The 24,910-nt window shown below is 41.3% G+C and overlaps 1 protein-coding gene across 2 annotated transcripts; it reads right to left on the reverse strand.

Moving 5' to 3' along the window:
* RBBP7 (RB binding protein 7, chromatin remodeling factor) lies at positions 1-24,697 on the reverse strand. 2 transcript variants are annotated; one of them, XM_059910957.1, is made up of 12 exons: positions 24,370-24,697; positions 23,406-23,550; positions 17,532-17,677; positions 13,794-13,940; positions 12,557-12,672; positions 8,361-8,521; positions 7,471-7,597; positions 7,277-7,354; positions 6,292-6,368; positions 4,291-4,348; positions 1,197-1,307; positions 1-458 (listed from the first exon to the last, which is right to left on the reverse strand). In XM_059910957.1, the coding sequence occupies exons 1-12, from the start codon at positions 24,383-24,385 to the stop codon at positions 390-392; spliced, it is 1,251 nt and encodes a 416-aa protein (XP_059766940.1). In that variant the 5' UTR covers positions 24,386-24,697; the 3' UTR covers positions 1-389. The 2 variants fall into 2 exon arrangements, with proteins under 2 accessions (XP_059766940.1, XP_059766939.1); XM_059910956.1 differs by having other exon boundaries at positions 13,794-13,967; positions 24,370-24,696.
* Between the last annotated feature and the right edge of the window lie 213 nt (positions 24,698-24,910).

Here is a 24,910-nt window from a genome sequence, read left to right on the forward strand (position 1 = left end):
TTTATTTTAAAACTTTATTTCTGCAAAGCCAATCAAGAAGTGTTGGAGGGAAAAAGTGTAAAAGTTATTCTTGCATATTTAGGAACAGCAAGCACTTAGTTTGAGAAAACAAGGACTTAAAATAGTTGAATCAAAGGCAGTAAGTACCCTGCTACTGTATTTTAAAACAATGGCTGATGATCTTTCTTAAGCAACATTCCTTTCTTCCCTAAAAGCTACAATATGATACAGTACGCAATAGCTCACCTGAAAGTGCTAGGATCAGAAGGTAAAGAACGCCATATGCCACCCCACTTAGACTTCCTACTATACAATGCCATTTGGGCGCTTGATAAATCAAGCATTTGTGTAGCATTACATTCAATAGAAATGTTTCTTGTACTTTGGGTTTAAGATCCTTGCCCCTCCAGTTCCGATGTTGTGACATCTGACTCTTCATCATTGTAAATATTTTCAGCCTGGAGATAACAACCAAATAAAATCAGAGGTAAAACTCCCCACAGATTTTACAGGACTATCTAAAAACAGCATTCACTAGTTCTATCCAGATTTTAGCTGTCACTGGTCAGCGTGATTTAGTGCTGGAAATTAAATGTGGACACATTTTAGAGTAAACTTAGTTTCCTTTTTGTTTTACCCTCAAAGACTAATAAATTTCATGAGGAAAAGGCAGGCCAGTGTTCTCAAAAATTATTTGCCAGCACGTAACTCCACACATACACCTAGCTGCCCGTGCGCCACTCCTGATTTCAGTTATCCATAAAAGGTGTTTTCCGAAAGCATTTCAGACACTTCGACGGAGCGATAGCCCTGAAGTGCTTAGTGCGCATCACCACAGAACTCAGTATCTCAGTGTGAACGCACTGACGTTTCCTCCCGTATCCTTCATGCCTACGACACATCAGACACTCGACATGGAGCAGTGATGCCAAGAGCCCAGCTGAGAAAGGGCGTAACGATCATGAAAATCGGAGCAGGTTGCTATGTCTACGTCAACATGTGCACAGATTTCTCCCAACCCAACAGGTGCATATTGAACTAAAGACTGCTGTTAAAATGGAAAAAGGTCTCTTAAGACTTTCTATAAATATTTGATATAATGTGTACCTAAATGTTTGATATATGTCTATTACATTATATCATTAGTAAAATCTCTCCAAGATAGTCACTGAGGAAAAATAAATACTTTAGCTCACCATTTGCCATATCTGCATGATGTTATCCTCAGACACCGAGCAAATGACCCAAGGCTCATTGGGGTTCCAACTAAAATCTGATATCTTGGCAGTGTGTCCTCCATGAATAAACTGTTAATAAGAAGAAAAAAAGCCTTGGTTTCATATCTCATGTTAGAAGTTTTTAGAGCATCAGTCTTGTAACGGGTCACTGAACTGCAGTTTGGAGGGAGGGTGGTACAGGCTTAGTAAGCCAGCCCTCCACCACTCTTGATTCTGCCAACTTCCAAACCCTCCAAAAAGGTGATAGGATAGTACAACGAACGCCTGGATAACCTTCACCTAGGTTCCCCAAATACTATTTTGTTAACACACCACCTGCTGAGCCACCACAAAGTTGCAGACAGCACACCTAACCCCTAAATACTTCAGCCTGCATCACCGAAAACAAAGGACATTTTCCTTCATGACCACAGTGCCGTTTCCATAGCTAATATAATTAACACTAAAATTCTGCCTCATTAGCAAATATATAGTTAGATACAAATATTCAAGGTAATACATTTCCAGGATGTCTTATGTTACATACTCTTTCCTAAAACTGGCCCGCCTGGAGTCTCCTGGTTCTTCTGTGGCCCCCTGAAGGATCCCTCCTTCTCCCCCTTACTAATGGAAAGGCATATTTCTCAGCCATCCTTCAATCTCTCCAAGGCACACTGCCCCAAGGCTGGGGGAAAAAAAGAATTCTCGGGACTCCAGAAAGTCCCCCATAAGGGCTAAACCGAGGTGTTTGCTAAGAAATGCTGAAGCGGGCAGTCTTACTTCCTGCACTGGGCCTTATTTATCTTAGAATTAAGATTCGGAAGAAACAATTCTTGGGACTTCCTTGGCAGTCCAGTGGTTAAGACTCCGTGCTTCCACTGTAGGGGGTGCAGGTTCGATCCCTGGTCAGGGAACTAAGATCCCACATGCCACGCAGCGCGGCCAAAAAAAAAAAAAAAAAAGGACTTCCCTGGTGGCACAGTGGTTACGAATCCGCCTGCCAATGCAGGGGACACAGGTTCGAGCCCTGGCCTGGGAAGATCCCACATGCCGCGGAGCAACTAAACCCGTGCGCCACAACTACTGAGCCTGTGCTCTAGAGCCCATGCTCTGCAACAAGAGAAGCCCGCACATCGTAACAAAGAGTAGCCCCTGCTCACTGCAACTAGAGAAAAAGCCTGCGCACAGCAACCAAGACCCAGTGTAGCTAAAAAAATTAAAAATCAAAAAAAAGAAGAAACAATTTTCACATGGACAATATGAATACTTCGTTATGAACTGGTAAGTCACCCTTCCTGACAAAGTCAGATTTGACTCTAGTTTGACAATGAGGTCTACCTCCACCAATTAGGTTATATGCAGTGTTAACTATTTTACCTAGTAATTTAGTTTAAAAATTAAGATGGGATAAACAGCTTTTAAAAATAGTCGTAAAGGGGACATAAGTGAAAATACTTTCAGACCACAGGCTTGGAATATATACAGGAGTCATTAAATCAAGACATTGTTATATTTAAATTCTTGTTAGTATCCAGTTTACTACACTTAAATGTCCCTTGATTTCAGACTCTCATGAAAAAAGAAGCAAAATACTAGTGGATTTTGTCAAGGCCCATGAAACTGTCACAGAGACATTATATACAAATACACTGTCCTCTCCCTGCAATATCAAAAAATAGCAGGAAACCTTGAAAACATTATACACTAAGTGCAAGAATCAGTCACAAAAGACCACATACTGTATGATTCCTCTCATATGAAACGTCTAGAACAGGCAAATCTAGAGAGACAGAAAGTAGATTAGTGGTAGCCAGGGGCTCACAAAAGAAGACTGGGAAGTGATGGTTAAAGGGTACAATTTCTTTTTGAGGTGACAAAAATATTCTGAAATTGACTTGTGGTGATGGTTGTGCAACTCTATGAACATACTAAAAATCACTGAAGTGTATACTTCAGTGAACTGTATGATCTGTAAAATATCTCAGTAAGTGTTAACAACGTAAAAAAAAGAAAAAAATAAAAATGGTTGGTAGCAACACCTTAGCTTAAAAAAGACTTAAAAAATTTACGAGGCCCTGCATCACAAAACAGACTTCTCGGATGAAGACACGCAATACAGAATACAGCATTTAGATGCTGTCATGTGTCTATGGTAGCACTTCACTGAGAAATACTATAAGCAGCAGCAGTATTAACACTGAACATGCTAGTGTATCTTTGCCACAGGCCAGCACTGTCAGACATGGTAACACACAGGACAAGGAGTAAGGGGGTCTCGGATGTCCATACTATGTGGGATCTAGTGAACATCTGTGTGCAGGGCTCATCCTCAGTGGCCTTCTTTACCTTTTAAAAGCGGTGGGCAAAGCCCAAGCATTCCAAAAATTAGTACTGGCCTAAGAGCTAAATATACGTTACAGAGGAACGAGTGATTATCTGCCAAGTGACTGGTGGAGACAAATGTTGAATTCAGAGTGAGGACAAAGAACCATTACCAAGTCTGGCAATGATTCATAGAAAAGTGACCTGAAGTGTACAATGAAGGACTCAGAGTCAGGAAGGATGAGGACAGATACCACCATGCAAACCTTCAAAGGGCCAAGGAGATGCCAAGATAATTTAATTAGGAATGGAAGGAAGATGGTGGGCACTGTTGGCATCAACAAGATCGAGGAAGCATTCATTTTTCTGGGCAGGGAACTTCATCAGGTCATTAAGTTTTTCCATACTGTTAAAAAGTGTTAAGTATTGCTAACTGAATATCAATGCCCCTCACCCCTAAACCCTCAGAAACATCATAATTGAGAGAATCAGTGAGAAATTATTATACACTATTTTCCAGGAGCCTAAATTATTCTTAGTGAAACACTGGTAAAACCTGCTGGGCTCTATTTACTATTTTCAATAAATGTCAAAACTCTATCACAATAACCTCCAAAGCCTCCAATTTGAAATCATCTTCAAGAGCTAGAATTTGAAGTTCTTGACTCATTTTCCAGATACATGAAACAATGACAAACAGTCCAATCTGCATATGACATTTCATCTTGCATTAAGAAAAGCCAATATATACCAGGAGCTCTGGAGGCCCATCTTCTGCATCTTCTGCTGATTGTTCTTCTCCAATTTTGCTATTGAGAAAGAACATAATGCCTTCATTACTGAAATTCTTCTAGCATCAATGTTTGCAAAGCCAGCATCAGCCCAGAAATCCCATCCTAAAACACACACTCTAAAAGCAACTTATTTCTCTAGTGTTATCAGTTAGAGTTTTTGTATTAATTATTTGGTGGGATGGTGGGGTGTTTACTTTCTGGAAATGGTAATAAGAGCCGTTCATAGCTGAAGCTGAAGAATAGAAATTATTGTTAATAAATATTAACTTAAAATTGATTCAATATTTTAACTGAGGTGTTTCCTGCATTAGGATTAAAAGGTGAAAAGAATATAAAATATCTACAGAAGAACTGATGCCCAGTCCCTACACTTCACTCTTAAAGCCTTTTTCATCCCAGGAGTGAAATACAATTACACATCAGTACTGCAGATGTGTCTAAAGATATGACAACAAAACAACTTTAACTATGGAATGTATAAGCCAAGGAAAGGTTAAGTTTTAATTTTTTCTTATCTTAAAAACTTCAATTTGTAGAATTTGCTGCCAGCAGTTCCAACAGTGAAATCACTCGTTACACACCAATCATCAGCCCTGATACCTAGGTACACAGGGGGACTTTGCTAGTAATAGCTGCTAAAAAAATATATATATATACAGCCAAAATACACAACTTTCTATGTGCTAGACTTTTTCTTTCCAATAAAGCTAATCAAACAAACCAAACACATGGGACTGCTAGACAATTATGTTTCTCCTCCCACTGTCAGGAGTACAATCGCTAACATCGACCATTTTAATCCATAATTTTATCTAATGTATTCTTTTAATAGCAAGCAAGACACGAATTAACTTTAAGAAGAAATTATACAATGCCTGCAAATTTATTTACAGCACCCCTAAGGACAATCCAGTTCCCAGGACATCAGACTTTCAAACCTTGCTGCACCAATTCATACAACACTATAGTTTTTGTTTAAGGTTTCTAATTTTACTACTAAAATTGTTTTCAAGTAAAAAAAAAAATCACTCAAATGTCTGTTTTCAAGATTCTCTACATTTTCAAGCATCTATCACAGCCAGAGTTGGTTCCATAAGAACACAGAACATTAGATGTTTAGCAGTCTTACAACACAAGCATTTTATTCTGCAGTGTCTCTATTCCATACACTGAAAACTGGGTCTACTGTCTCTGTAAGTAAGGCAGCCTTGACTAAAAACTTAGGCCACTTCAAAGCAATACAGGTAGGAAAGAAGTTATTTTCAGGAATTTAATGATTTAAATTTGAGATAAGGACATCTTACAGAGATGTATGTAACGGAACATTATTAATGGCTCTAAAGGCTCAAAAAAAGCAAAGGAGTCTGAAATTCTTGCAATAGCAACTCTGCAGTCAAGGAACTTTAAGAATTGGGAGCAACTCTTTACACAATGAGCGCCCAGAAGAACTTAAGATCTCTGACAGCACGGGCTGTGCTTATCCTGTTCCCAAGTCTACCCCAGCAGTTACACAACCCACAGCGGGAGCTCATACCTGCGAAAAGAACCAATGAAAGCACAGAAGAGCAAATGGTAAAAAAAACTGAGAAAGACTAGTCCTGCAGGTGTATGTGCGACCCAAGGAGACATGAACAACTAATGTCTTTACCCCCTTCTACAGCAGAAGTGTTTTCAATGCCATCATTTAGACGTTCAAACACACATGCACCCCCGCCCCCTGACTTCAGTCCTAATTATCAATAGAAAAACAAAACCCACATTTGCATAAATTTACTTTACAGTGCATTTGCTGATTCACTTCTATTTTAGGGAACAAAGACTCTTCAGGAAGGTACTTAAAATTAATATTAGACTTATTAAACTGGGGTTAGCAAACTGCTCTTCTAGTTTATGAATTACTACATAATCTGCCAGATTAGCATATTTATGCAATTTCTTGTCACCAGATACCAAGTTACCTTAAATCCCACACGTTCAGGCGGCGATCAGTACCACTTGAAGCCAGAATAGTTTCGTTATGTGGAGACCAGTGGACCTAGCAATACATTTTTGAAAATGTAAAGAATCATCCGTTCCTAGGTTTGTGGATATTGTTCTAATCCTTGACATTTTGCCATTTCGTGTTCTATACCCTCTCCTTGGCCTACAAGCCCTCACCCTCTTTGTCCTGTCCCTTCAAGTTCTCTTAAATGGACCATCTCCTCAGCTTGCCCCCAGGAAGGTCATACTCCCCAACACAGGGGAACTCAGCTAGGGGTCCAAATAAACTTATTCAGCCCCAAAACCGTCCCAGAAGCTTTTAACATTTTCAATGAAGTGTATTTTAGCCTATGCAAATCTCTACTTTAAACCACATACAAGGTATTTTTCACTAGAGGACCCACCATGCTGATATACCTTAAGGGAAGAATCCTTGGATTTCACTTTTTAAAATTTTATTTACTTATTTTATTGATTGATTGCCGTGCCACACGGCTTGCGTGATCTCAGTTCCCCGACCAGGGACTGAACCCAGGCCATAGTAGTGACAGTGCCGAATCCTAACCACTAGACCACCAGGGAACTCCCTTCACTTTTTAAACTGATCCTATTTTGCAAGGTTTTTTCCTTCTACTTCTGAACTAATAGTTTCTAAAAAGCTCCAAGTTATTTCTCACTAGTTAACTTACACAGGAGAAGAGGAGCTTTCAAAAATAAAAAACAGGGACTCCCCTGGCAGTCCAGTGGTTAGGACTCTGCAATTTCACTGCCGAGGGCGTGGGTTCAATCCCTGGTCAGGGAACTAAGATCCTGCAAGTCACGACGTGTGGACAAAAAAAAAAACAAAACAACAACAAAAAACAATGCCCACTGCCCATGATATAAAAGAAAAAAAATTTTTTGATTTCCCTCTACCGAAACGTTACTAAAATCTGACAGAGACATCAGAAAACTGTCACATACCTGGAAAATTTCATCTTTATGAGATTCAAAGGTATGGAGTTTCAATTTTAAATTACGCAGATCCCATAAAGCTACAGTCTGAAGAAAAATAAATGAAAAGGAATTCATTTCTGCACTTTACATAAGAATTTTAAAATATTGCAGTAACAAGACCACTGGGTTTGTTAACACCAAGTATGCAAAAACTTAAAAACCTTATCCGCAGAGCCAGTTGCGAGAATGAACTCGCTGTAGGGATTGAACGACAGGCAATTGACCTCGGCGGTGTGCGCATCAACCAGGTGGCTCGGCTTGGAGGTGGTGTTGGACCTGGTGTCCCATCTAAAACACAAAGGTACGAGGCACACAGCACACGAGCAGGCCGCTCAACCCGACCCAGCCTCTCTCCCCAACGGTCGGCGCCCGCGCCAGCACCCCTCCACGCCACTGTTCTCTCGCTAACGTGCCCCTTCAGGGGCACCAACCACGCAGAGCTGGACTTCCAACCACTAAGTGATATGTGCTAAACCTGCGCAAAACAAACTAGGGCTATTTCTGCTTTCTTGTTCCTTAGGTTCCTGTCTGGATTACCAGCTATTTCAAGCATACACAAAATACTACATAAAGAAAAATGTAACAATTTGATACCTACAACCTAGCCTTGTCAAATTTCCATGTTTTGCTTTGTTTGCCTCAGATATTAGTTTATGAGATAAAAAGCATTCCAGGCAGTTGAATGCAGCCCCGTGGCCATGCCTTGACACAATCACTGTCTCCCTCAACTTCAATGCAAACCACCCTGATCCCAATTTTGATACATACCACTGCCCTAAGCATGTTTCTTTGTGTGTACATACCTGTTTTCCTTTCTTTTTCTAAATAAAAAGTTGTGTTCAATCATACAGCACAGTAACTTTTATGTAAAAAGGCCATACCTACTTGCAGTTTATTATGTCAATTATACCTCACTAAAGCTATTTTTTTTTTTTTGAAGGCCAAGACGTAATTAAAAAAAAAAAAAGAAATCAAACCACAGGCCACCACAATCACTGATGGTCATTCAGGACACCCATATAATGAGACCCCACAGAATTTTCCACCTTACATCATAAGTTTCTGATCATCAGCAACAGATCCAAACAATGACTCATGCAGCAGGTGCCAGGCCACATCCTCTACAACAGCCGAGTGGCCAGTAAAAATCGCTTTAGCATCCACAATTTTGCCTTCCTTTGGTCCTGCATTAATATCCCACAGACAGACAGTCTGAAGAAGGAACAAAACAAGTTATAAGATACTGAATTTAAATGCTAACACCTTATTTAAAACACCTTTATTAAAAACAAAACTACTTAACTATATAAAAGTTACAAATAAACACGAGGAGGAAATATAAACAAAAGTGAAGCTTCATAAACAGAAGAGTGTATTGGTACAGCTTCCATAATCTGAGATGCAGAGGGCAAGGAAGGTACAGTGTAATGGGGACAGGAAGACAGCATGGTGGCAGGCAAGAAATTCAAGTTAGAGTTTCCACCTACATACATTCAGTCAAGTATCTAAAATACACCCAGATTACACAACACAACACTGAGAGCCTGGTGTTCGGTATCTACTGAACAGAAATGCACATCTTAAAACTTAACGCTGGGTTGGGAGACTGGGAATTAAAACTAAAATATGCCTCTTAAAAAGCAAAAGCCTTTGGACAAGTCTCACTTCATGGCAGAAACCACTACACACATCAGGAAGTGCAAAAGGTGAATGACCTAGGAACCCCTACGAGGCTACTGGAAGACGCCACAGGGCCTGCCCAGACCTCAAAGATCACAGATCAGCAGGCTCTGGGAGTTGAGTCTCTTCTTAACATCTCATCATAAAAATAGTTGAGAAAAGTCTTAAGTTTCTATGAAAAAATACTGCAAGCTATAGTGCAATGATTCTTATCTCAATGGTTTAAAACAAGAGGTAATTCCATTAAGCTATATTCGACCTAATTCCACTGACACTAGTATCAGCTTCATCTCTTTATAAATCACTTTTTTTACTTGAAAGGGTTTCTGTTACATAATACACATGGCCCTTAGTCTCTGTTGATATTTACACACTCGGATGCACAATTTACATGCAAGGAAGAGATGGAACGTGTGGAACTCTTGCCATCACCTGATCCTCACCTCAGAAGGATCCTGGGAACATTAGCAAGATGCCTGGCATATGTGGAGCCCTTGGGAAACGTCAGCTATTAATTATGACTAGCAACTCCCAGCCTGGTGTCTTCAAAAAGTACTAGCAGTTAAGTTCCTGAGTATAACCCATCCTCCCTGTTGGGAGGATGTTCACTTTGAGGGAAACAAAGGAAAGCTTCCTTCCAGAGAACTGAGGTAGACCCTTGCTTCCCAGCCTCCCTTGGAGCATGGTTGCAAGAACATGACATGGGCTCAATCATCTGACCAGGTCTTCGAATTGTGAACAGCAACAAAGGAGAATCTGTTCTGATGATTGGGGGGTGGGGGGGTTACATCCACTTTCCAAGGGTGGCAAGAGTGACATCCTCACTGGCCTAATTTGGGTCAACGACCCGGCCTCTCCTCTTTTCCAGGCCATTTTCTAGCCGCCACAGCACTTCTGTGAGCTACCCTACCCAATGCCCTTCCAATCAATTCCTTTTCTGTTTAAATCAGCCAGCACCATCTTTGCAGCCACCAAGGAAAATAGTTATGGAAGTTCTCAAAAGAGTAAAAATGGAACTACCACATGATCCAGCAATCCCACTTGGGTATTTATGCAAAGAAAACAAAAACACTAACTCGAAAAGATATATGCACCCCCATGTTCACTGTGGCATTATTTACAATAGCCAAGACAAGGAAACAACCTAAGTATCCATCAATGCATGAATGGATAAAGATGTGCTATATATACACAATGGAATACTACTCAGCCATAAAAAAGAGGAAACCTTGTCATCTGTGACAACATGAACTTTGAGGGCAGTATGCTAAGCGAAATAAGTTAGAGAAAGGCAAATACCACATGATCTCTCTTATATATGGAAACTTAAAAACAACAACAAAAAACAAGCTCATAGACACAAAGAACAGATTGGTGGTTGCCAGGGGTGGAGTGGGAGAAATAGGTGAAGGGGGTATACATTTATTTTTTAAAAACAAATTAAAAGAGATATTTTTTTAAAATATCACTCAGAAAATGCACCTGAAGAATATCCTTAAAAACAAAAAATAAAAATAGTAAAAAATTTAAATTTACAAAAAGGTAGAGAAAAATTATAGAAAACAAAACAAAACCATCAGCCAGAGTTGGTTTTGGTTGCTTGTAACTAAACAATCTTGACTGGGCCAATTGCCTACTTTCAATATTTCAAAAAGCTGAACAGAAATTGCAATTAACAGACAGACATATAAAGAAGGTCTGCGATGTGACAGGCCCTGTTCTAGGTATGGGGATATACTAAGGAAGAAGGCAAGGAACCTTCTCTCACAAAGCTGACATAAAACGCTAACTGTGGCCAAGTTACATGAGCTTTCAAAAGCTCCAGAAGTCTACTCTCGGCTTGTACTTGGAGTCATACCAGACACTTTAGGCTTACAGCATGGGAACCATGAAAGAAAATATGGGGCTGTTAGTGGCAAGAATGCTACAAACGTTGATCTATAATAAATTAACAAGATCACTTTGCATTTGCGTGGTACTCTTCATTGTTAATTAAAACACTTTATATTAAAAGATGCCAAGGCAACTCAACAGGGAAAGACTGGCTGGGAAAGCTAGACAGCCACACGCAGAGAATGAAGTTGGACCCCTACACCTCACACCATATCAAAATGGATCAAAGACCTAAATATAAGAGCTAAAACTGTAAAATTCTTAGAAAAAACATAGGTGTAAATTTTTGTGATGCTGGATTATGTAATGGTTTCTTAGATATGATATCAAAAGCAAAAGTGACATAAAATATATAAACTGAACTCAAAATTTAAAACTTCTGGGCTTCAGAGGAAATCATCAAAAAAGTGAAAAGACAACCCAAAGAATGGGAGAAATTTTTTAAAAATCATATATCTGATAAAGGACTTGAATCTAGAATATATAAAGCACTCTTACAACTCAACAATGAAAAACAAAATTAAAATGGACAAAGGATTTCAATACAAATTTTTCCAAAGATGGTACAGAAATGGTCAGTAAGCACATGAAAAGATGCTCAACATCATTAGTACATATAAGTCAAAACCACAATGAAATACCACTTCACACCCACTAGAATGGCTATAATAAAGACAGACCATAACAAGTGTTGGTGAGGACATGGAGAAACTGGAACCCTCGTGCATTGTTGGTAGGAATGTGAAGTGGTGCAGCTGCTTTGGAAAACAGTTTGGCAGTTCTTCAAACAGCTAAACATAAAGTTACCACATGACTCAGTAATTCAACTCCTAGGTGACTACCCAAGAGAAATGAAAACATATCTACACAAAAACCTGTACAAAAATGTTCACAATAGCAATACTCAAAGTAGCCCCAAGGGGAAACAACCCAAATGTCTACCAACTGATAAATGAATAAATTGTGGTATATCTATATAATGGAGTATTGTTCAGCCATAAAAAGGGATGAAGTACCGACATTGCTTTCACATGGATGAACCTTGAAAACATTAATGCTAAATAAAAGCAGCCAGACAGAAAGAGCCGCATACTATATGATTCCACTTATATGAAATATCAAGAAAGGACAAATCTACAGATTGAAAGTAAACTAGTGGTTGCCAGGAGCTGGGGGAAGGAAGGAGTGAGGAGCGACTGTTGAATGGGTATGGAGTTACTTTTTGTGACACTTGATGAAAATGTTTTAGAATTAGATAGTAGTAATGGTTTCACAACTTTGTAAATATACTAAAACCCACAGAATTGTACACTTAAAAAACAGTATAAAAAAAACCAAAAAACAAAAAACTAAACTAAAATGTAATTTATATTCATCAGGCCTCACAAACACTTTAAAGAGTCTCCATTACAGAGGTCCACTTTTAAATAATGGGACACCTTTTGCCCACTTTCCTTCCACTCTAAGGCTGCTTCAAAAGAGCTTTGTGGAATTCTAGGGCTCCAAAACGGCAGTGTGATAACCATTTCTCTAAATCCTGTGGAAATGTTATCACAACAATCAGTATTATCTTAGAAAACCTTTCATCTATTAGTCTCCTTCAGTGCAGAGCTGTCCGTGACACAGTCTTTAACTCTCAGTGCATGAGTAGATTAGGAAGAATAGGTTTCTCACATGGTCGTCAGATGCACTTAAGAGATGTCCACTCAAATTAGAATTCCAAGAAAGACCATAGCCTTCCTTTTGGTGGCCTCTTAACCTAAGATCAGGATTACATTCTCCACTTGGGTCTAAAAAAACAAAAAACAAAAAAAAAAGGAAGAAAGAAAGAAAAGAAAAGAAAAAAAAAGAAAAAGAAATACATTAACTACTAAGTGATTATCTGTTTATCAGAACTGGTAAGAGCAAATTCTCACTCCTGAGTGAGCCATAACATTTATCATAATGCCTGGAAAAGCACCACACACAAACAAGGACTTGGTTTCACCCACGACCACCCTGAAAAGCTGTTCTCTGTGCTTCATTTCAAATACTCAATGCAAACCAGGCCTCATGACCATAAAATAACTTGTTCCTTTGCAAAACCTAGTACTAAGCTCTAACACAAAATACTGAAAACTATACCAGCCCACAAATTTACATGGTGACAACCCACCCCAGCTCCAAGTCGAGTTTTAAAAACATTTTTGTGAGGAAATAGTTAACACAGCAGGTCTGGCTGCTCAGTCCTTGCATGTCTCCAAGGTAGCCTGCAACCATGACTGACCTAGCCAGCCCCTGGGAATGTGACCCTCACAAAATTCTTCATGTCGCCGTCTGATGAAGCTGTGTACGCCCAGAGCAGTGGGGCATGCTGTGGCAGCTTGTCGAGACCTGTAGGATTGTTGAGCAAGATTCATGATGCATCTGGCTTCACTGCTGGGGTCCTGAGTTTCCCTTACCATGGCTGGTCACAGAGCAGAACGTACCTGTGTGACCAGACCTCCTTAAAATCCCCAGACACTGAGACTCAAATGGGCTTCCCTGGGCAGAGATATTTATGCCCCTGTGGTATGTGGCCCCAGAGGAGAAGGATTCACAAGTCTATGCCTGACCTCTCTGGACTCTGCCTGATGTGTATCTTTCTCCTCCTGTTTTTGCTCTGTATCCTTTGCTATAATAAACCTTAGCCAGTTTTTATTCCCGTTTTTTGCTCTATATCCTTTGCTCTAATAAACTTTAGCCAGGAATATAATAACCTGCTGTGAGGTCCTTCTGTTAAATCACTGAACTTGAGCATGGTTTTGGGACCCCTGAAACAATTTCTAAACCTTTAAAAATTAGAGTATCCTAGTTTGAATGACGTCAAAGCAATTATCATTTTGAATCAAGAAGAAGGGTCAAGCAATGGTCTGACTTTATTACTACATACCTGGTTTAGCAGGGTGCTTTGTATAGTCAAAAACCAGCACGTCAGAAGACGGCGTTTTTGTAGCAATGATGTGAGGATTCTGCGGCATGTAACGAGCACGGTTTACTTCTCCTTCGTGGTTAATTTTAATTTCACATTCAATTTTTCCTGTTACAGAACCAAAGCCACCAAATTCTAATGTGAGAAGAAAGAAATAAACACATACACTTACGATTAAAATTCACAAGTCACTCAGTTTAATCAACCTGAGATTTTAATCTGACAGAATACAACACAAATTGACAACAGAGAGGGAGAGAGGGCGCGCGAGCACACAAAAATATAGGCTCGCTTGCCACTTGGAATTAATTTATTCTCCAAGCCCATGTAAATTGGAAAATATTGATACCTATTTTATACAGTTCAGTTCCACCTTGGACTTAAAACATTTAAAAATCGGCTTCTTTCAGTAGTGAAGATGATGTAATTATTCACGAAAATTCAAATAACCACACAATTAACACACCTCAGCCTTTTAGTTCAAATACAACTCATTTGGAAGTGCTGAAATTAGAACTGTATTCTAGGTTTCGTTAAGGCAGGTTCACCCTCAGGAGTATGAACACTCCTTGAGTGTGAAGTCAAAAACATCCTCATGTCGGAAATCCAACTAACACCCACCCAATCCCAAGACAGACAGACAGACACACACACACACACACACACACACACACGTACGCCAGTTCCATCAGAATCCTTGAACATATTCAATCCAGTTGAACATGTCGGTTCAACTGCTAGTGGAGTGCCAAAGCTAAAATGAGTGGGCTAACCTCTCTATCTGGGGTAGGAATATGACTACAATGTTACATAGTTATTAAAAAGGCCTTGGAAAAGTGAGAAAGCCACATAAAAAGTATAACTTCGGAGCAGCAGCAAGGTGATAGCAGAAAGAATATAAGGAGAGAACATCTAAGCAGATAACAGCAAACAAGAACATTTTCTTTTTTGTGCTCATAGATAAAAACCTGAATTAGTTGCTGACTTTTAAAAATTCGGAGGCTTCACATTGTAACTGTTATTTCTTCCTGACTCTTCTCCTTTGCACGTTCCTTTTTAGCTCACCCTGTGTCTCAGGTCAAGTAACACTAACTCAAATGCCTAATGAAACAACGCAGGTAACAACGAAAACAGACTGGCTGGGGCCTGGCGAAAACACACGGAAAGCAGTAAGCCATTTCTCAGTTTCAGCCAGGTCTTGCTATGTGGGAATGCTTAAGCAACACTAGCTCCTGTGCCTTACTATCAGAATTTAGTCATTCTTGGGAATTCCCTGGCGGTCCAGTGGTTAGGACGCAGTGGTTTCTCTTCGGGGCCTGGGTTTGATCCTTGGTTGGGGAACTAAGGTCCCGCAAGCCACGGGGCCAGGGTGGGGGGACAGGGGGAAGAATTTAGCCATTCTTCTCTATGGCAAACACTGCTTACTATTTCTGAGGCTCAAAGTCATATCCCATTTCACACAACCCCTCTCACACAACCATACGCAATCACCCATTTCCCTCTTAGCACTTCCCCTTCCCATCGTGGCAATGGAAGAAAATGCCTCAGCCTTTCTAAGGCACCCCTCCTGATCCTATCACCTGCCACCTCCAGAGACCCTGCTCCAAAGCTGCCGCTTTTATATTTTCAATCTCCCACCACCGTGGACCCCAAGGATTCTTTCTCACCCTTCTGCTACAAAGATACTCAAGTTTCCAAATTCCTTTAGTGAAAACAAACTCAACAGCTCTCCTTTAATAAAAACTGGGCTTCCAGGTAAGATTTACTGTGTACACAGGGCTTTGTTTTCTCAAACTCAAAAAGAAAAGCTTGAAAAATCACTATCTTAATGACAATAGTATCCATTAAAAATACCATAACTGAAAATTTAAAAAGGTGTTAACTGTGAATTATTTAGTCACTTGTTAGAATGTAATTTACTGGACAAGTTACTAATAATGATATCTCCATGTATTATGCACAAAGACTAATTCTTAAGCTGAAAGTCCAATTAAGTACATAGTTTAGGACTAACAGCCATTAAAATTTTTCTGATTACAACAATATTTACAGAAATAATACATAAGGTTGTAGGGTAATGGACTATGAATTGTGGAAGTGGTAAACTGAGTAAATCATTTTGGAAAAAGGTTTATATTATTTTAGGTTGACAATGAATATACCACACAACTCAGCAATTCCACTCCACTACATAAATTCTCCCACGTGTACGAGGAGATGGGACAAGGATGTTCACTGAAGCATTGCTCGTAACAGCAAAACACCCACATAGATACAACCCAACTGCCCCTTGATAGAAGAATAAATTCAGGTTTAAGCATAATGGAATACTATACAGTTGTTAAAAGAATGACCTAGACATTTACATAGTATACACAGACAAAACTGAATGAAAAAAGCAAACTGCAAAACAACATTATGTATGTTTACTAGTGTATGAATAATAAAAATACAAATAGTTGAAAATGGCACACTAATTTCAGGACAGTGATGAACTCTGGAGAAGAAAGCAAGGAGGAATGGAGTAGGGGTGGCAGGACCTTAGCTAAAAAGTAGAATTTTATTTTCAATAAGAAAGCTCTATTCAACCATTTGGGGCTGTGGGGAAAGCACTAACCCAGCAGGTCTGGTTGCTTAGCCCTCACAGCTCTGACGGACACTGGGCCCATGACTGACCCTTGACCAACTCCTGGGAACATGGACCTCAGAATGTTCTCGATGTCACTGATGGGTTGATTTTGTGGTGTACACCTGAAGCAAGGGACCATGCTGTACCAGTTTGTCAGGGTTGCTTTGCACAAATATCAAGATTGATGATACACACCTGATTTCATTACAGGGGTCCCGAGTTTCAGCTGTCATGGCTGGCTGCCAATATGATGGGCCTACAAAACCAACCCCCATGAAAGACAGACCCTGACCCTCGAATGGGTTTCCCTGAGCAGAGATAGTCCACACATGTCCCTGTCGTTTGCTGCCAGAGGGAAAGCACATCCTGTGTGGCCCTGGATGAGACTTGTGCTGGACCTCTGTAGATTCCCTGATGCATATCTTTTTCCTGCTGCTTTTGTTCTGTATTTTTCATTGTAACAAACTTTAGCCATGAGCATAATCTGCTGAGTCTTGTGAGTCCTCCTAGCAAAATCACCAAACTTGGGTGGTTGCAGGAATACCAAAGCAGGGGAATGTATGTTTGGATTGGGGGATGGGAGTCAACAGCTTCCATAAAAAACCCACTATTAACGTTTGGTGTAAATGCCTCCTGACTTTTTCTATGCCTACACCAACACATATTCTTACTGTTACCAAAATAGTTACTATAATCACACATACCAGTTACTCACTTTATCTTGGAAACCTTTCCATACCAGTGCATAGATTTATCTCCCTGTCTGTGTGTAAAATTCAAAGTTAGCTCATTCTTAGTAATTGCTGCACAGTATTTCAAACATACCATAATGTGTTTGACCAATTTCCTATGAACTAATAACATCTGGGTTGCTAGGTTGAGCCTAATTTTTCAATCTTGCAAATAATGCTACTGTAAAATCCTTGTGCACATGTGGGTGAGTAGTTCTGTAGGATAAAGTCCTAGAAGTTAAACAGCTGGGCCAAAAGATATTAGTACAACGTTTTAATAACATATAATTAAAGGCCTATTCCTTTAGACACCAATGCTGGAATATATGGTATACCTACCACCCTTCTCACTGTCACAGTGGGAAGCATCAAACTGTGCATCATCATTCGGAATATGGACTCGAGCAACCACGAGATGATTCTGCTCATCAGATGTGTGAGTCCCCAGCACTAGCCAATGAAGGGCATAATCCTTTCCTTCTGGTCTGTTTAGGAAAGAAAGAAAGTCATACTAATCCTTTAAGAAATCAGTTGCTAACAAATCCAGTCCATCACCCATCCCCATGTTCATAAATCATGACTTCTTGCCTAAAAAAATCTTCAATTTTAATACACTAGTTGTTTCTGGTTTCCGAGTAAGAGGCAACAAAGTAGAATGGAAAAAATAAAGTGCTGAGTCAGAAAAACTGGGTTTAAATCCTGACTCAAACTAAAATTAGTTATATGCAATTCCTTAAATCACAACTTACCTGTGGGCCTCAGTTTCTTCACCTAAACAACAGGTTATGAGTGAAAATGGCACGATGTGAAAACCCCTTGTTTATATTTATGGTGCTTAAAGTTTATAAAATAGGCATTCTCATTTTTACGGGAGAGGGGAGGTGGGTCTTTGTTACCCCATTCTATGGAAACTCACTTTGTGGCTGAAGAAATCACTGATGCCTCTTGGCACCCTGGTCCAAGAAATGATTTTGCATCTCCATCTATTAACAATGCTTAAGCAATGACTCTGCATCTGTATCTATTAACAATGCTTTACCATTTGTACTATCTAGAAGAGCAATTTTCACCTGTGTTCCATGGTCCCATCTCAGTAAGGAAGGCTGAGAAGTAAGGCTCTGGGCCCCAGCATCAGACAGCCTAGACTATTTATCTGCTTCTAAATTCCAGTTGCACAAAGGATTCAGTGGTTTAGAAAAAAGGTTTGTGGGTTACTTCTAGGCATGTAATTTATTAATAACTGGGCTTCCCTGGGAGTGCAGTGGTTAAGAATCTGACTGCCAATGCAGGGGACATGGGTTCGAGCCCTGGCCCGGGAAGATCCCACATGCCGCGGAACAACTAAGCCCGGGCGCCACAACTACTGAGCCTGTGCTCTAGAGCACGCAAGCCACAACTACTGAGCCCACGTGCCACAACTACTGAAGCCCGCGCGCCTAGACCCTGTGCTCCACAACGAGAAGCCACCGCAACGAGAAGCCCACGCACCGCAACAAAGAGCAGCCCCCGTTCACCACAACTAGAGAAAGCCCACGTGCAGCAATGAAGACCCAACGCAGCCAAAAGTGAATAAATTTATTTTTAAAAAAATCTATTAATAACTAAAAAATACAAGATGAAATTTTACCAATATTTGGCTTAGGGTAAAAAACAGCAATAAATACACAAAAACTCCAAGAACAGAATAAGGCAGCCATGGCTAAGCAACAGCAGTTTATTTGAAAAAAGACATGGGTCTGAGTCGACGTACATTCAGTGACCAAGAATACGATGTGGCTATCAAAAAAGGTAATTAATTTCATCTTAGATGAACTTATACAGGGAAGAAGGCAAAACACATGAGCATTCACTTATTTTTTTTTTCACTTACTTATTTTTAACTGGAAAAACCACACTTAGAAAATTAGGCTCTAGCAATGTACTTTAGGAGGATTTAGACAAAATGAAACCTTTACAAGGAATAGTGGCTTAAAATGAAAGGGAACCTAAACGTATCTCCCAAGAACCGTTTGAAAAGAAATAGGAATACTTGAGAGAAAGGAGGCAGCACAGAGCAATGTTAGGACTGACATAAAAGGAAGAAAGTGACTTCTTTTTAATGGCATTAAGCAGAAAAAAGTAAGACCAACAGGTAAAGTTACAGGTTAAACAGGTCAATTCATCATACGACCTTGCTAAGGAGCAGGACCACAAGATGGACTAGAGGATCTGGAAAGCTCGTTTTGACTCTAAAATTCAATTATTCTGGTTTCCCCTGACCTGATCATCATATAAGGATTTTTCTTTTTACTACAAATTCTTTCATCTCCATCATTAAAATACAAGCTTATTTTCCTGAGCCAATCAATATCTATTTTCCTCCAATACTGGATGCACCTAAGGCTGCAGAAGCACTCATTATAAAAGACCTTGTGCATTTTCAGTGCCAGAATCCTTTGACCACTTTAACTCTACTGCTAAGACATTCACCCAACAATCACAGATCACAAGGTTATTCTCAGTAGCATTGCCTGAAGCAGTGAAAGACTGAAAACAAATATCCATCAATAAGGAACTGGTGACATAAATTATAGTATATCCATAAATGGAATTTTATGGAGCCCTTAAAACAAAAGAACATATATCTAAGTATGCTGATAGAAAAGAGTCTCCAATATAAACTTCTAATTAAAAAGTCAAGTGAATTGGGAATTCCCTGGTCGTCCAGTGGTTAGGACTCCATGCTTCCACTGCAGGGGGCACGGTCAGGGAACTAAGATGCAAAGTCAAGTCAACAACTTCCTACCGGAAAAAAAGATGGAGGGACATAGCATGTACTTCTTCATGCCGGCAGGATGGATAAGAAATCGCAAACAAGGACTGCCTCCGCTCTGGGTAAGGGAACTAGGAGAATAGAGGATGTGGAAGGGGGACTTATGCAGTTTTGTATCATCTGAGTTTGAATGTATACACAGGTTTTTAGGTAGAGAGTAAGTCTTAACATGTTTAAGAAATTATCCAATTAAGAGATACAAAATAATGATCTACCAGTTTTGAAAAATAATTTCTTAGAGATACCTAAATAAAAAATTTAAAGAGCTAAATCAATTATATGGATGATCACCTAAGTGAATTTAAGGACAACAGCTTAGAAAGTGCAAGTAATCATTCGGAAGCATGTTGTATGTAGGCAGAAGGCCAGCCTGATGAGGCTGAGTAGAGCCTAGCTCTCAAAGAGCCAGGCTATAAGAGTAGCCAACATTTTTACTGTCCTACATAGTGACCCTACGTAGTGACGAAACAGAATCACAGTCCCTTCATACCCCAAACAGAACCCTGCAAAGCACCAGACAGCCATCCTCAACACCCAAGAATGCAGGCTGGCTGGCATTTTCTTGCATTCCCAGAGCCACTACACGTCCCACAACCAGATCCCACTTCTTTGCACGCAAAGAACACCATGGAATACATAATTTAGTTGAAGTATTTTCTGTTAAGTTCCTCAGTGTTAATGTAAAAGTAATATCTGGGGGGCTTCCCTGGTGGCACAGTGGTTAAGAATCCGCCTGCCAATACAGGGGACATGGGTTCGAGCCCTGGTCTGGGAAGATCCCACATGCCGTGGAGCAACTAAGCCCGTGCACCACAAGTACTGAGCCTGCGCTCTAGAGCCTGTGAGCCACAACTACTGAAGCCCACGTGCCTAGAGCCCGTGCTCCGCAACAAGAGAAGCCACCGCAATGAGAAGCCCGCACACTGCAAAGAAGAGTAGCCCCTGCTCGCCGCAACTAGACAAAGCCCGCGCACAGCAACAAAGACCCAAAGCAGCCAAAAATAAAAATAAAAAATAAATAAATAAATAAAAAGTAATACCTGGGCTGAGAACACACAGATCTATAATCTTAAAATCTTTACGCAAAACATGTTATAGGTAACATTTTAAAAAGACGTCAGTATATTACTCAGCCATAAAAAGAAATGAAATTGAATTATCTGTAGTGAGGTAGATGGACCTAGAGTCTGTCATACAGAGTGAAGTAAGTCAGAAAGAGAAAAACAAATACCGTATGCTAACACATATATATGGAATCTAAAAAAAAAAAAAAGTCATGAAGAACCTAGGGGCAGGACGGGAATAAAGACGCAGACCTACTAGAGAATGGACTTAGGGACATGGGGAGGGGGAAGGGTAAGCTGGGACAAAGTGAGAGAGTGGCATGGACATATATACACTACCAAATGTAAAATAGATAGCTAGTGGGAAGCAGCCGCATAGCACAGGGAGATCAGCTTGGTGCTTTGTGACCACCTAGAGGGGTGGGATAGGGAGGGTGGGAGGAAGGAGACGCAACAGGGAGGAGACATGGGGATATATGTATAGGTACAGCTGATTCACTTTGTTATACAGCAGAAACTAACACACCATTGTAAAGCAATTACACTCCAATAAAGATGTTAAAATAAATAAATAAATAAATAAATAAAAATAAAAAGACTTCAGTAAACAGCATTCATTGAAATACAAATGGAAAAAGAGAGATATTCCACCCTAACAAATGATTTCTGAATAGGAAAGGGTGGGAGAATTACCATCAGTCACCATTTACTGTGTACTCACTCTGCGCCAGCACTTCAACATGCATGATCTTATTTACTTCCTTAAGTGTAGGCTGTCAGAACCATCGGCACCTCCATTTAGGGACCAGACTACTCCAGGATAGAGACTGACCAACCTGCCCTAATTCACAAAGCTAAGAAGCAAGGGGCAGAATTCAAACTCATGTCTCTAACCTTAAAGCCTCGGCTCTTTTCTACGGTTAGAGTAGGTCAAAAAGATCCAAGCGAATGTAAATCATTTGCTTAACAGGAAGACACAAAGAGTCAAATGCACATGATGCTCTAAACCAGAACCTCAATACCCTTAAGCATTTGACGGTCAAAGTTATAAATGTCAAGGATTAGAAATCTCCACTATTTAGTTCTTGGCTCTTCTTCCCACATCTGCATATTTACATTGAGATTTTTGGGAGGCCCAGTGGAAGTCCCTAACTGTATGGAAGTCAATGTTCACATATGGATAATCTGGCCATATGAAGAGTTTTATATGAAGGTAATTTACTCTCATTTTTAAAAGCTGTTGAAAAATCCCCTCTCTAGATTAGAGTTTGATTAATCCTCATTAAGTTATATGCTCACAATACTCAAAATTTAATACACTTTTAAAGTACAAGGCCACGCGCACCGCAACGAAGAGTAGCCCCCACTTGCCACAACTAGAGAAAAGCCCGCGCACAGCAACGAAGACCCAACGCAGCCAAAAATAAATAAATAAATAAATTTATATTAAAAAAAATAAAGTACAAGGCCAAGTTCCTACTAGGAAAAGTGCAACTGTATGAGAAAGATAACCTAGCGCAGAGGTTGCCTCAACTCTGGGGCCACCTGGTTTGGGTTTGAAAGCCTGCTCCGCCACTTACCAGCTGTGTGATCTGGGGCATGTTACATCATATCTCAGCCCCAGTTTCCACACGATTAAAAAAAAGAATGATAAAAAGTAATTATTGTACTGTGTATTAAACCAAATAATAGGACATAAAGCTCTTCAGATGCGCCAGGCCCTATTCTAAGTGCTCAATAAATGTCAGCAATTACTACCAGAGAAATTTTACAAAGAGGTGCAAAGAACACTCTTATAAAGACCAACAGCAGCCTCAAAGTGTATCCCATACTATAAGCCAACAACACCACCTTTTCATTGGTGAACTGCTGCTAAATTCTCTTCACCTTTGCCAATTAAAACGTATTCATCTTGGGGGCTGGTTACAAGGGTGTATTCACTCTGTAAAAATTCATCAAGCCACACGCTTATGATCTGTGCACTTTTCTGTACACATGCTATTTTCCCATAAAGTTATAAAGAAATCCATTAGCCTGCGGCCCAAACAAATGCTGATCTATATTTAAGTCCAAGAAATGTCAAACATATCCAGTGCATCCTACATATATCCTTAATCTCACAACAAATTCTTTGTCCCCTTTTAACGCCACATTTATACGTCAGAAACCACCCCATAAATCACTTAAGTCTTGAAAATAACAATCACCTGCCACATCACGCAAGGTCTAAATTGATTACCTGCTTATGTTCTATGTATAAAACGCCAAAAAAAAAAACTAGGAAATTCAAGTCAATAGTTAAATTTATGCGAAATAAAAGTTGCCAGAAACCCTTACTTAGTCACTTCAGGAAGCCACTGAACGGTAAGACTCGGCCACTGAAGAGCATGGGTCATAACCAGGTCATATAGAAACGGTGTATTCTTCTTCCAGATTTTATATTCTTCATTGATGACACGCTCCTCCACAGTATCTTCAAACACTGAAATTTGGAGAAAGCCCACACGATTAAGTGGCTGAGAGGGATCGGAGTCAGAATCTCCACTGGAGGTCACCTCGAGACGGCCACACCTAATCTCCTCTTTCTCTTTACCTCTAATTTGGACACGAACAACCAACTGCTCTTCCAGAACGTGGAGAGAATATTAACACCAGGAAGCTTATTTTTTGCACGTTAAGATCAATACCGCCTGCGTATACAAAATTGGGTAATTACACAGACATCGCAATTGTTTTGCAGGTTACAGCTGTTCGCACCTGTTCCAAGATGACGACCCGTATGTAGAGGACCTCCCCGACCCACCCGGCGAGACGAATCCACGTGTAGCAGAAACCCATCAGTCCGCTCCCTCCATCCCCCACCAGGAGAGGCCTCTGATCCCACGAAACCCGCGTCGGCAGCCATAAGCCAGCGGATTCCAGAATCCCCCGGACAAGGGCCGCGACCCCGAGGCGATCGACGCGCGCGCGTGTTAGGAGGCGCCGTGCCCGCTTTCCGGCGGCAGAGGCCGCCTCCGCCCGGGGGCCTAGGGAGCGCCGCCGCCGGAGGGGGGTGGCGGGAGGGGAGGGTGGCGGGAAGGGGGCCCAACCCGCGGCCCCACGCCCGGCTCCGGAAGTGCTCGGAGCCCTCCGCGCCGCAGCCCTGTCCCGCGTAGGCCCCTCGAGGCGCGCGCTGAGCCTCGCGCCCGGCCCCGCCCCCTGCTCCTCACGCCAATTCGCGCCTTTCGCCGGCGCGTGCCGCGGCCTCGCACGCCCGCCGCCCCCCGCCGCCCGGCGCGCGCCGCCCCGCAGGGCCTCTTACTCTCTTTACTCGCCATCTTGCGTCGGCTGTTCGCCCCTCGCCGCCTCCTCGGACTCCCCTTGCTAGCCAAGAGCAGCCCAACCGCAGGCGCTCCTGCCTTTCCCAGGCACGTCACACACTTCTAGCTCTCGAAGCCTGAGCTCCGTCTTACAACCTGGGTGCTCCCCAGACGCTGCGTCCTTCTCTCTTGCCTCCTCCCCGCTTACGGATACCGAGGTCTGAGGCGCTCTTCTCTCTCTCTCCAAACTTGGAACGAGACTTTTCAACCCGCGCCTCCCAGCCCGCCCAGGCAGCTGAGCGCAGGCGCATCCGCCCTGGGAAAAGTGAGAGGCGGTGGCGAGGCGGGCCTGGGAGCCGACGGCTTCGTCGCCTCGACCAATGACGTGCGGCACGCAGGTTTCACGCGGCGTTCGGAGGCGGGCTTCTGAAGGTGGGCGGGGCGTTCCGCGGCAGGAAGTTGGCGAGGCGCAGGCGCGAGGACTCGCCCGGCGCTCCCAGGGCCGGCCGCGGGGGCGGATGGGGGCGCGCGGGGGTGGGGCGA

Source organism: Balaenoptera ricei, chromosome X, assembly GCF_028023285.1.
Source record: "Balaenoptera ricei isolate mBalRic1 chromosome X, mBalRic1.hap2, whole genome shotgun sequence".
Taxonomy (NCBI): Eukaryota; Metazoa; Chordata; class Mammalia; order Artiodactyla; family Balaenopteridae; genus Balaenoptera; species Balaenoptera ricei.

Excerpts from the sequence above, each read along its gene's own strand:
- RBBP7 (XM_059910956.1), bottom strand. Across the intron at positions 7,598-8,360 it reads GATGATCAGAAACTTATGAT|ATGGGACACCAGGTCCAACA; the intron begins GTAAGGTGGAAA and ends TTTGTGTTTTAG. Across the intron at positions 4,349-6,291 it reads CTGAACGTGTGGGATTTAAG|CAAAATTGGAGAAGAACAAT; the intron begins GTAACTTGGTAT and ends CTTTCTCAATAG.